Below are 12,485 nucleotides of genomic sequence, written 5' to 3'. Positions count from 1 at the left end.
CAACATTGTTCTGAATATCGCTTGGAGAAGTAAAATATCCCGATATATCCTCCAATCGGTCGATTTAAGATCAGTTAACTGTGCAAACTCTGGGAAAGTCGTTATAATAAATAAACATTTGTTGTTTAGTACAATTGCTACTAGAATTTTCATAAAGTGTGTGTTGCTATTATTAAACACCATTAAAATAGCAACAGTTTATTACACATTAAAATCATTTTGGTATGTTAGTTACGCATAACCTTTAAAATGTAATGTCCAATATATACCTTAAAGTTAGACAATGGAGCATAAATATATCAAGCATGCACACAGTACTAAAACGGATCAAACGCAAGCCGGGAAAAGCATTCTCTTACCCGGCTGCGCACAGCCAGATGACCGTTCCTAGGTTAGGTTATGCGGGGGTGGGGTTTCCAGATCCTTACTCTGTCATTGGTTAATATTTTATTCTGTTGACATGTTTTCTTACTGCGAATGCTTCCGACACCTTCTAGCCAGCCCCCCCTTCACGATCTTGGCTGGAGCTGTCAAAACCACGCCTATGGAGCTCTACAATTGGTCCAGAATGCGTAAAATCTGCAATCAAGACGGTTTGGTTCATTAGTACGGGGATCCAGTGAGAAGGGGCACGTAAGACAGTGTGGTCAGGGAAAAACCTTCCAATTCTACATCAGTGCTCACGACTTGCGCATTCTTATTGGGGCTGCTTTAGATAGCCTACTATAGTGGCTTGGACAGTAGGAAAGCTGTAAATCTACACCGAAGTGTCAATGTTGCACTTTTGAAGGATTTTATCACTGTGCTGCAACTGGACATCATCGACGGTAGTGACATTTCCTACCAGTCCTCTCCAACTACTGAAACCACCGCTTTCTTTCTGTTGTAAGAGGGCGACAGACAGTCGGACTTACGCGAGTTCAAGGCGCAGTTTATTTTAGAATATTATACTTCCATCTGGCTTTTTGGATGCACCGATGAGAGATCCAGTTTTTACAGCGAACGCTATGGCTTATCACCCTTTTCACGCGCACAGGCCGGCCGACTTTCCCATGTCAGCTTTCCTTGCCGCGGCTCAACCTTCGTTCTTTCCAGCGCTCACTTTACCACCGGGTCTCAGTAAACCACTGGCGGATCATGCGCTCTCCGGCGCGGCTGAGGCTAGCTTACACGCGGCGCTTGGACATCACCACCAGGCGGCTCATCTCCGCTCCTTCAAGAGCCTCGAGCCAGAGGAGGACGTTGAAGACGATCCTAAAGTTACATTAGAAGCTAAGGACCTTTGGGATCAATTCCACAAAATTGGAACCGAAATGGTCATCACTAAATCAGGAAGGTAAGGTGTTTATATATATATTTTTATTTTTTTATTTTATTGATCATAACGATGTTCATGTATTTCACTTTCAAAATGTTTAGTAGCCTATATTTCACTATAGAAAATATAATTTAGTTCGAAATGAAATAGGCATATTGCTCGATAAATAGGCTATGTTTATACGTCAATCGACGGCACCGAACAGTCACAAAACTCAATAGCCTATCTATTTCATGTCAGCATTATAATATCATTCACATTCGTTCTATTATTAAGGTTATTATATAGAAACTCATCTGCGATATAAGCGCAGAAGTAAATATCGCGCTAACACGAGGCGAACTAATTTTTAAGAAGAGGGAAAAAAAAGAAAAAAAAGAAAAAAAAACACCGGCCATAATTGGCTGTTTCTTCTTCTTCTTCTTCTTCTTCTTTTTTGTCAAGACCTACCTGAAATATATAAGTATAGGAAGGATAAAGGGGTAACAATCCCTTTGACTATAAATACGCATGTAAAATATTAGAAAATGTTTGCAAGGATATCGTCTTGTGTTAATAGCCTGTTAGCCTTTGCCAAACGACCTAGATATGAGGGATATTTATTTGTTTTTAACGGAAAATGTAGCTGAAATAGGCTACATTTTGAATTCATTTTAAAATGTCTTTAAAATATTAAATCAATATTTTGATGAAGAAATTCGGCTCAGATATGACTAATGTCTGTTCCGTCCACAGGAGAATGTTTCCTCCGTTTAAAGTGCGCGTGAACGGCCTGGACAAAAAAGCCAAGTATATACTTTTGATGGATATTGTTGCGGCAGACGACTGTCGGTACAAATTTCACAACTCTCGATGGATGGTCGCAGGAAAGGCCGACCCGGAGATGCCCAAACGAATGTACATTCACCCGGATAGCCCGGCCACGGGTGAACAGTGGATGGCAAAGCCTGTTGCTTTCCATAAACTCAAACTGACCAACAATATCTCGGATAAACATGGATTTGTAAGTTGCATTACGTTTTCTGAAACTGCATGTCTGTATGTTAATGTAAATAGTTGTATTATAGAAACTACTCTGTAATGTCAATAGTCTGATTTCTTAGGAATGATTTCTGTTTCCTTATTTCCATTATAACAGGAAAATTGGATACTATAAAGTTATCTAAGTGATCAAGAAGCAAAGATGATTACGAGATTAAGCTAAGCACAGAATTTAGACATTTAAGGTGCATTGGATTCCGAACGCGTTTTCAGCGTCTGTCGACTAAATGAAGCATGAAAGAGCAGTTGCCTTAACATCAAATGCCATGGGGCAAACTATGTCCCATGATCGACAGTGTGAACCAAAGATGTGTTTTTTTCACTGCAGGCTAAATGACACTATTCCTATCCACATGCATATCATTTAAATGGCAATTTAGAATATTGTTTTGTTATAGCTTTCGATGAAACAAATAAATAAATCACTCAATTATCCAAACAAGGCCTCAACGATCACACCGAAAAATCCACCCATTATTACAGTAGCCTACAACAAGGCATTCTGCTCTCATAAAACCCACTATACTATCAATAAAAAAAAAAAAAAAATGTAAGAAACATTTTCATATGGAAAATAAAAGCATTTTTGTTTACTGTGCAGATATTTCTTTTAAAATAGATTTGTGATACCTGATTATTATTGACCTGAAAACTTTTCTATTTTTTCAGACCATTCTAAATTCAATGCACAAATACCAGCCCAGGTTTCATATCGTTAGAGCCAACGACATTCTGAAGCTCCCTTACAGCACCTTCAGGACATATGTATTTCCTGAGACCGATTTTATAGGTGTCACTGCATATCAGAATGACAAGGTAAGTTACTACAGCACTTAAACGCAATTTTAATTTTAAATGTTTGTTTGTAATTATCCGTTGTCATATTATTATTATTATTATTATTATTATTATTATTATTAGAGCAATTTGTAACATGTATGTTTTAGAATTATGTTCAGTATCTTCCCTACCCGACTATTCCTTCGGGTTTTTTTTTTTTTTTTTTTTTTTCATGGTCATGAATAGAGTTGATTATAATTGGGATGACAGCACACTAGGACTGGTGGCCATATGATCGTAAAGTTTACTGGCCAGTTCAAATCAATACGGGCACCAAATAGTCGTTTGTATGTATAACTTGAGCAATACAATATGCTTAACGATCAAATGTGACCCCGTAAAAATGAAAGGCTTGTGCGGTGTGAAACTAGACTATAGGCTACATCACGTGAAGTCACAATGAATTCGGTTGAACAAACGAAAGTACCCTGAGTTGTTCATTTAACAATTCAGTTATAATCTTGGCTTGATTAGGCCTAAACTTTATTCACAAAACAATTCAAACAGTCGTTGTGGACAGATTTGGCATGTTTCATAGTTTATTTATATTTCACTAGATTATTCGTTTGTTTAAAATAAAAAATAAAATAAAAATAATATAAAAAAAAAACACGAATTATAGTTTCAAAATAATTTAGTGCTGTTAATTTGAAATAGGCCTACGGAAAGCATGATCAAATACAATAAATGCAATTTCTCTTTTTTTATAGATCACACAACTGAAAATTGATCATAATCCATTCGCAAAAGGATTCAGAGACACTGGGAATGGAAGAAGAGAAAAGAGGTATTACGTCTAAAGTTTTGTTTAACCATCGGATATGTAAAAATAATACTATTTAGGCATGACATAAATCTAATTTCAGTTTAATTTTCAGAAAACAGTTAGCCCTGCCGTCAATGCGCATGTATGATGATCAGTGCAAAGATCGAGATGGAGGAGATTCGGACGCTTCATCCTGCGAACAAACTACTGGCAGGGATTCAGTTCACTCGCCGATTGGATCAGCAACAAGTCCACTCAAATTCAACAGATCCAGAGGTAAAAACATGCATTGTGGTGGCATTTCCGTAATTTAGTGCAGAGTTTCTTGTTTACAGTAGGCCTAGGCTAATTGTTTGTTAACACCAACAATACATTTGTCAATTACGTTGTTTTTGAATGGAATTTACATTAGATTCATATATTTTAATGTGTATCATGTAGAATTCGATATTTTTTATAATTTGTTTTCTTTAAGTTGATTAACTTTACGCTGTTGCTGAACGAGCAACTATTTAAAGCTATACTGATAGAGGATGAACTGATGAATATGTTTACAGTCAGTTGCCTGTTAGTTTTTTAGTTACTGTCAGTTTGAACTAGTTGGATGGCAGTGCTCTTCAGTGTGGTTTATCCTTAAAATGCATTGCTTTTTGCAGAATATATGAATATTCACAATATACATGGCATACATTAACAATTGAAGATGTTGCACGTTATAAGTAAATTATCTAAAATTAATAAATAACTGAAATTCATACAATTAGATCAAATCAGCCATAAAAAATATAAAGTAACTCCAACAGCTGCTTTGTGATATAGCTGCCAGGTTAACACAGTGAAGGAATGCTGTAATTGAATGTGCAATTATACACTATAAATATATGCACAGCTATTGTTCTATGATTTGTAATCACCCAGTCTGTTATTTTATATGACATCTGATTAATTACAGGCTTAAATAATTTTAAAAGTGCAGATAAGAAATAAGGAACTGTCTAAAATTATTTCATTACATTTAATCTTCATGAATGTTCTTAGCCTTTATCTATTATCATGCATTGTTCCATTTTGTGGCGTTTAATGACAAGTTAAGAAATAAATCTCACTTAAGATATGATTCATAGCAAACTGTCCACGTGTGAAAACTATATATCTGACTTTATGCAAACTATGAATTGTACTTCCTGACTTTATTTTTTATTATTTTGTCTTTTAATTTAGCTAAAACTAATTTATGACTAATTTACAGATGAATACTGTATTATGAAGTTTGCTGACGGATCGTTGTCATTTTGGTAGAATGTATTTGTGTAATGTGTAAATATTGTCAATTTACATGTTATGAAAATAGGATCAGTTTCTAAGAGTTATAGTCCTCAGGGCATGTCATGATATATAAACGAAGTGCAGCAGATATAGAGAATGTCTCATGCACATGCTTTGGTTCTGCCAATTTGTCATCTGAATTTCATCACGATTAATTAGGAGCTCATTAAAATTTTTCCTTCAAACTGTCCAAATCTCATGAAGTCACGCTCATTGTGCCATGGATGAAAACAGAGGAAGTAGTTATCATGGAAAACATTTCATCCCATCCTTGTGTAATCACAGGGAGTAATTAAACAGATGCAAGTCGGTGTGTTTTTTAAGGAGTCGAATTTATTAAGGAACATTTTTTGTGGTTTTATCAAAAGAAAATAAATCTGATGTGCTTAATATTCATCTTTTCCAGATGACAAAAACTGCGATGAAAGCGACAACGAACTAGACCAACACGATGATGGAATGATCAGAGTCAATAGTCCAGATCAGAGACCACGATCACCATTCAGCCCACGTTGCGAGGACAGAGTCAAGGACAGATCTAACCTTGAAAAGAAAAGGGACTGCTCGGAATTGAGGAAAGATAACGATTCTGTCTTCAGCATCAGAAACTTGGAGAAGGACAAACTGGACAGCAGGAATTTGAAAGAATCAGATACCTCCAAAAAGGATGCAGACTCCATGGGCCCAGTCAAAGATGGCTTTTCCCCACTGATGGTTCAAACAGAGAGCCCGTCGCATTTCAGCGCAAGTCACTTGCAAAGTCTAGCCCTCTCTGGTTTACACAATCAACATTTCTTTAACCCACTGAGTGCAGGACAGCCACTCTTATTTCACCCAGGGCAGTTTGCTATGACTCCAAGTGCTTTCTCAACCATGGGCATGGGACATTTGTTAGCCTCAATGTCTGGAGCAAGTGGACTAGAGAATGGAAGCCTCTCCTCTCAGAGTACCAGTTCACCCAACCCTTTCCCATTCCACTTATCACAACATATGCTTGCATCTCAGGTATGATGATTGTTTATGACTATGCCTATAGCTAACAAAATGCATTTCAAGCCTATTTTCGAAATGTTCGCCAACAGATATTATCCCCAAGATAAATATATAGCTTAGTAGCTAGTATTTGTTGTAAATCTGTATCTGTTTCTGTTTTTTAAATCTGTTTTCTGCCATAATTTTACATTTGTAAACTGTTTCATAAGTTCTGTTAAACAATGTAGGCTATCGCTGCATTTGGAATCAAGGGAAATTGGTGTTTATTAGGGGTGTAACAATACCCTTGAGTATTACAAATCAAGATTCAATACATATCACGATACTGAACTCACAATACAATATTATTGCGATACTCCATGACATTTGATAAAAGGTTAACAAAAAATGTACTGTTGATTAAAATGCTAAATTTGGTATTACATTGGGGGTGTAAATGAAATGGTGACACCAGTGTTAGTATCCCTAACTGCCTATTCAAAAAATATTTATGATTCTGAAGCTGAAAATACAGAATTATTTTAGACGAATATGCTTGCACTCAGTCACTGACTTAGATATATTTAAAATAATGTAGGCTACTTTTTACTGAAAACAAGACATTTGGCATTATCAGGACCCACAAACATTCCCCCATTGCATTATTATACATTATATTCAACAATATATATAGTAGTTTAATGTAGTACTGACTCTAAAACTCTGTAAACTTAAACTTAAAACTTAATTTTCATTTTGGGTAAATTACACACGATACATTGTCACTTTGATACATATTGATGCATTTTTGCATTACGATTTGTGTCACGATATATTGTTACACCCCTAGTGTTTATGCTTGGAGACATTTTTTCCATTATTTTATCACGCAGTAAACGAATGCAGATCTTTGCTAACCGCGCTCAGCCAACATAGGCTATGTTCCTTTCGATGTTTTTTTTTTTTGCGCAATAACATTTAATTAATAACTATAATTATCATATTTCTTGACAAGCTGAATTTATTTCTTTATTTTGATCTGACAGTGAATTAAAATATCTTGTTGTTGTTGTTGTTTTACATTTAGGGTATCTCCATGCAACCGTTCGGAGGATTGCTACCCTACCCGTACACATACATGGCGGCTGCGGCAGCGGCGGCTTCTGCTCTCCCTGCCGGCAGTGCCGCGTCCACCCTCAGCCGGAACCCGTTTCTCACCAGCACGAGGCCAAGGATGCGATTCAACCCCTATCAGATCCCCGTGTCTATTCCTCAAAGCTCCGGCCTGCTCACCACCGGAATTCCAAGCACTCTGAGCGCGGAGTCAGAGTCATCGAAATCAGGCAGCAGGGAGAGCAGTCCCATATCTGAGCACCACAGCCATAAAACCGGAACCGGCCAGAGCTCAGGATCTCCCAAATCTTCAGGGAAGGATTCCATCAACGAACTGCAGAATATACAAAGATTAGTAAGCGGACTGGAGAAACACAGAGACGTGTCACCCCGTAGCGATTCACCAAAGTGACCCCATGAACACTACCGCGGACTCTTTCTTATTACATAACTATGCTTCAATGAAAATGAGTTTGTCGGTTGAACGGATGGCTAAGACAATGGAACATCCCCTATCATTAGGCTATCACAAGCCCCACACCTGGATTTCGACGAGAACTGTAACATAGGCTATTTTACGCCCCTCTTTCGGATCTACAAAGCATGCTGATTTCGTTCATCCTTGATTTGGCGATGAAATTATATTATGAATGTTCCCCTGGAATGTTCTTTAGCTATTTGAATGTGGATGCCCATTTTAGGCTCACATGTCAGTGTATTAAAAAAAAAAAAGACAAAAAAAAAAAAAGACTGTAAACAACATAATGAGGATGCTCAACGTTTAAGATGCCTATGTCTGGGACCTTTCTTTCTAATTATTTATAATAATAATAAAAGTAACACGTATGTAAATAAGGTTAATGGACTGAAGGAGACAGATTTTAATTTATTCAAAACTGTACATTGGTGTGTAAATAGTATTAGGTCTCAATTTGTAACATTTATATTTTCCCATTTACAAATAATGAACAATATAGCGCTTGATAGCAGGAAACCGAATGTGTTTATGTTTGTGAAATCCTGCCAGATAAGTAAAGGAAAAGCCACTGTAAATCTAAATCTCTGGTGATATGTTATTCATTTGTAGTTAAATTCAACAAAAGATGTTTAAATTTAATGATGGTCCATAGGCAGGGACAACTCAGGTTTCTTTCTAATCTTGCATTGAGAAGGTTTCTCTTATGAGAGCTGTCTGTTTAAACATCTCGGTGCTGGATTTTCGGGTTAATGAGCGATTTTGTTGCAATTTCTCAGTTAAATAAAACGAAAGTGTTCATTTAGTCTTTTGTATTACTTCATTTGTGTAAATACTGTAATGACTGTATTTAGGCTATGTAAATATGATTCCGTGTAAATTATGAGCATGTGTTTTATGTTCTGTATTCTTGATCAGATCACTCATATACCTGAGCCGTGTTATTGCCATTGTTTTAGATAAGATGCATGAATCTTGCAGCTTTTTGCCTTGCGTGATCCTGGGATTCAAACATTTGTATCTCTATTTGTGGGTTGAGATCAAGTACAAATTAATCTAACAATGTCGCCGTGCTTATATAAAATAGTCCTACATTAATATAGATAAACTGGTTAAATTGGTTGTGCGACGTTCTGCAGTTAGCCTACATGAAGCTAAATGTGATGTAGGTGCGCCATCTGTTGATCGCAGTAACCTAGTTTATTGACAAATGTTGTGATAAATAATCCCAGGTAGCACATGTACTACGTCTCCAATATGTCTTATAAAGAGCACTTCGTCTGGAAAGCGCTGTGTACAAATAAATATCTCTGATAGGCTAAACAAAAGTCAATTTTACATTTATTCTAGATCATAAACATCTTTCTAGATCAAGTCATTTTATAAAGCCTATCTATTTGACATCTGATAGGAAACGTCTCATAGACGTCTTGCAGATGAGCAAACACTAAACAGCCTACGTCTTCCAGATAAAAACACACACATCAAATACATGTATCTGCGATGTACGTGCTAGCCTATCTCAGTCACTGCGATCTAATAATAAATTGGTTAATGATCTGTTGCAGTAAAGACATATTGGCAATGTCTTTAAAACATTTCCATTTGTTCACCATAATTCGTTCACCAACTTCAAAAAGCACATTTGTGTTAAGCTATTGTACCGACTTGCTTGTTACAATGTGTTGTTTGTTCTGAGCGGGACTTTTCTTAGGTGTGTCGGTCGTTAATACACTAATCTTGTCTTCACCTGTCCTATCTCTATACTGTACTACCACTATGCCCGGGGTGGGGGAGGATAGGGAGTCGAGAAAAGTGTCACCGTCCTGGTGGAAGGGTTAATCGCCTCGGCAGGGACGCCTCACAGCCTCAGCAGCAGACAGTCCTTTGTTCACAATCCGGCGCCTGTCGCCTGCCTGCCGGCCACACAGTCTCTGCACACCCGCGCACAATGACCGACGGGATCTCCAGAGTCCAGGCTGGTAATTAGAGAGCCCCATCGCCTCTTTTCTTCTCTTTCTAAAACCATAATCACAAAACTCGTTTTATTGAGAGGCTATTGTTAAATTCTGTTACGTCCAATTAACAGAGCCAAATTCTCGACCTTGTACTCTCATGGAGAAAAAAATGTTTGTCTAAAACAATTAGTCAATGACTGATCATTTGGCTCCAATAGCCGCCTCACCGAAGAATGAGTGCGTCTATCCCTCCGAGCGCTTCTAACGGCGGATTCTAGTGCGTTTAAACAGTTTTACCACATGTTAACAAACAGTGTGTATTTACAGAGATCAAGAGAAAATGATTAGTATTGTTGTGTTTTTAATAGGCCTATATCTACGCCTATGTGTAAGTATCTTTTTTTTCTTTTCTTTTTTTCATTCCAATATGGTAGGCTACCGGACGGTGAATTGACAAATCAAAAGCCCAGTCCGACTGCCATAACAAGCCTACAGCTTTATCTAGCCTACATATCAAAAATGTATCACGAAAACTTAATAGCATAAATGTTTTGTTTAAAATGTTTTCTTAGCTGCGCTACAGTTGCACAAGACTAAACACTCTAAAAATGAATGACAGAAATGAATTCTTTGTCAACGATAAAATATTTGGTGACCATAAACTCTAAATGTAGCCTAGTTGTTTTCTTGGTAGGGGCTTCTTCTGTTGCTTTCAGCAGAGAGATGCAACTTAAAGCAGCATATGGCTATACTGGTAACCAACAAGGGGAAAGTCAGTATGTGGAAATATAATTTAAATAGTTTGAAGAAGCCTTCCAGTCTTGCCCGAATCTTTGATGACTGCAAATCATTGTGCTTGATACTTGTATCACCCAGATTGCAGGCATGACCTGTCATTCTACTGAAGTTTTTGTTATTGCCCTTTTCAAGTTCACATCGCCCTCTGCTGGTAAATAATGCAATGAATGAGCCCATCATTTCTTTGAGAGGTGTGTGTTGAATTTATAATCTGATTTTGAGCAGAAGCTGATTTTATTTTTGCCTCGAAATACGGGTATACCACTGAATAATTAAAAGAAACAATGCCATTTTGACTCTTCATACATTGATGCTTCAATGATTCCGAACTGCTGGTCAAATCAAACCGATTTATTGTCATGCTATGAAGCTAAACTGTGTTAAGCTCAGAAAGATGGACACTTAACACAATTGGACACAAGGAATTAATCAATTGCAACATGACATTCACAGAGTTCAAGTTTTTTTAAATACTTTCTGTCAGTATATTACGCAACCTAAATTGTTTTTGGTACCTTTATACATTCAGATATCTTAAAGATGTTTTAAACATGACAACTTCAGTCTTCTGATTCAGGATGTCAGCTCTGCCTGGAGCTGACATTCAGACCTGCCAACTTCAAACATTGTGTTTGGTTGAGGTTACAGTGTCTGTGTTCAGTCGAGTCATGAAATGTAACCTTACCCCTGTGTTTTACCTCCCTGTCTGTTTATTAAACCAGACTTTTTAGTAAGGATTGATGAAATACTTTACTAAATCAAGGCATTCACTTTGTCTGAAAATGGAAACATAGGTTATGCATTGTTTTGGGGTTTGTTTTTGTTTAAGACTAAAATTATACTAGACTTTGAGCAACTGCACCACTGCACCAACAACTTGGATGAAACAATGAAACATGTCAGTCTCACCTAAGAACATGTTTTGAACTTTAAGATGTTTAATGTATTGGCAATGAGAATGCACTTGTCTCCTGACAGCTAATGAAAAAAAGAAACTTTTTTACAGGGCACTTACTTTTAAAATCATACATTTCAAACTGAGAAAACATTTTCATTTAAACATTTGCTAATGATAGGATATGCAGTGCTTATTAAATTAAATTAAAATGCAGTTCAAGACAATGACTTTAATACACTTTAAAAAACATATTTGATGAACATGTTCACTTTCTAAAAGAAAAATACATTTTTAAAACTGTAATAAAGAAAGAAAAATGTAATTAAATGGCTAAAATTTTCAGGGAAAAGTAGTTTGTCATATTTTACTGTTGTTTCCTTAAAGAAAATAACCAAGCAGTTTTGTTTTGAAACATTACCAATATTTGAGTAAATGTAATGTAACCAATATGTAGGAAGTCATGAGGGTTTCATGTCTTATGTCAGAGGGTTTTCCTTTAACCATGAGGGTGTCCTCCTTTGAGGTGGTATATGTAAGGGATAATCCACGGCTAGCTGTGCATTAAACAATTTAATGCACAGCTAGCTATGGATTATCCCTTATATACCATGGTCTTTCAGAATACTCGATTCTAATTGGCTGGAAGGTGTGCAATAAAACTGTTTAATGCACAGTAGTTCCAAGTCAGTTGAATCACTGTTCTAGCCACCTTATTTTTCAGGTAAGAGCAGGCGCGGAAATTTGTAATTTTAAAGGGACAATGTGTAGGTTTTTAGGTATTTTATTATCTAAAATTACTATTTTTATTCATAAATATGTCATCAATGGTATACAAATACCTCTGCTAATTATCTGACTTGTCCTCGTAAATGAAGAATTTATTATCTTTATATACATGGGACGGGTAGGTCCACGGAGGCTTCCATGTAGTTCCGCCATCTTGAAAAACTATAATAGCAGAGAGGGACAAAAAGTACTAA

The 12,485-nt window shown here is 36.6% G+C and overlaps 1 protein-coding gene across 2 annotated transcripts; it reads left to right on the top strand.

The window, feature by feature from the left end:
* Window positions 1-431: 431 nt before the first annotated feature.
* Window positions 432-8,124, top strand: tbx2a (T-box transcription factor 2a). Of its 2 annotated transcripts, none has more exons than XM_084113782.1 (7): window positions 432-1,336; window positions 2,054-2,321; window positions 3,029-3,175; window positions 3,910-3,986; window positions 4,078-4,241; window positions 5,698-6,296; window positions 7,351-8,124. In XM_084113782.1, the coding sequence occupies exons 1-7, from the start codon at window positions 978-980 to the stop codon at window positions 7,786-7,788; spliced, it is 2,052 nt and encodes a 683-aa protein (XP_083969908.1). In that variant the 5' UTR covers window positions 432-977; the 3' UTR covers window positions 7,789-8,124. The 2 variants fall into 2 exon arrangements, with proteins under 2 accessions (XP_083969908.1, XP_083969907.1); XM_084113781.1 differs by having other exon boundaries at window positions 4,066-4,241.
* Window positions 8,125-12,485: the final 4,361 nt, after the last annotated feature.

This window comes from Abramis brama, assembly GCF_963993115.1.
Source record: "Abramis brama genome assembly, chromosome: 5".
Classification (NCBI taxonomy): domain Eukaryota; kingdom Metazoa; phylum Chordata; class Actinopteri; order Cypriniformes; family Leuciscidae; genus Abramis; species Abramis brama.
Note: the sequence above shows the minus strand (reverse complement) of the source record. Positions and strands in the feature narration are given on the sequence as shown.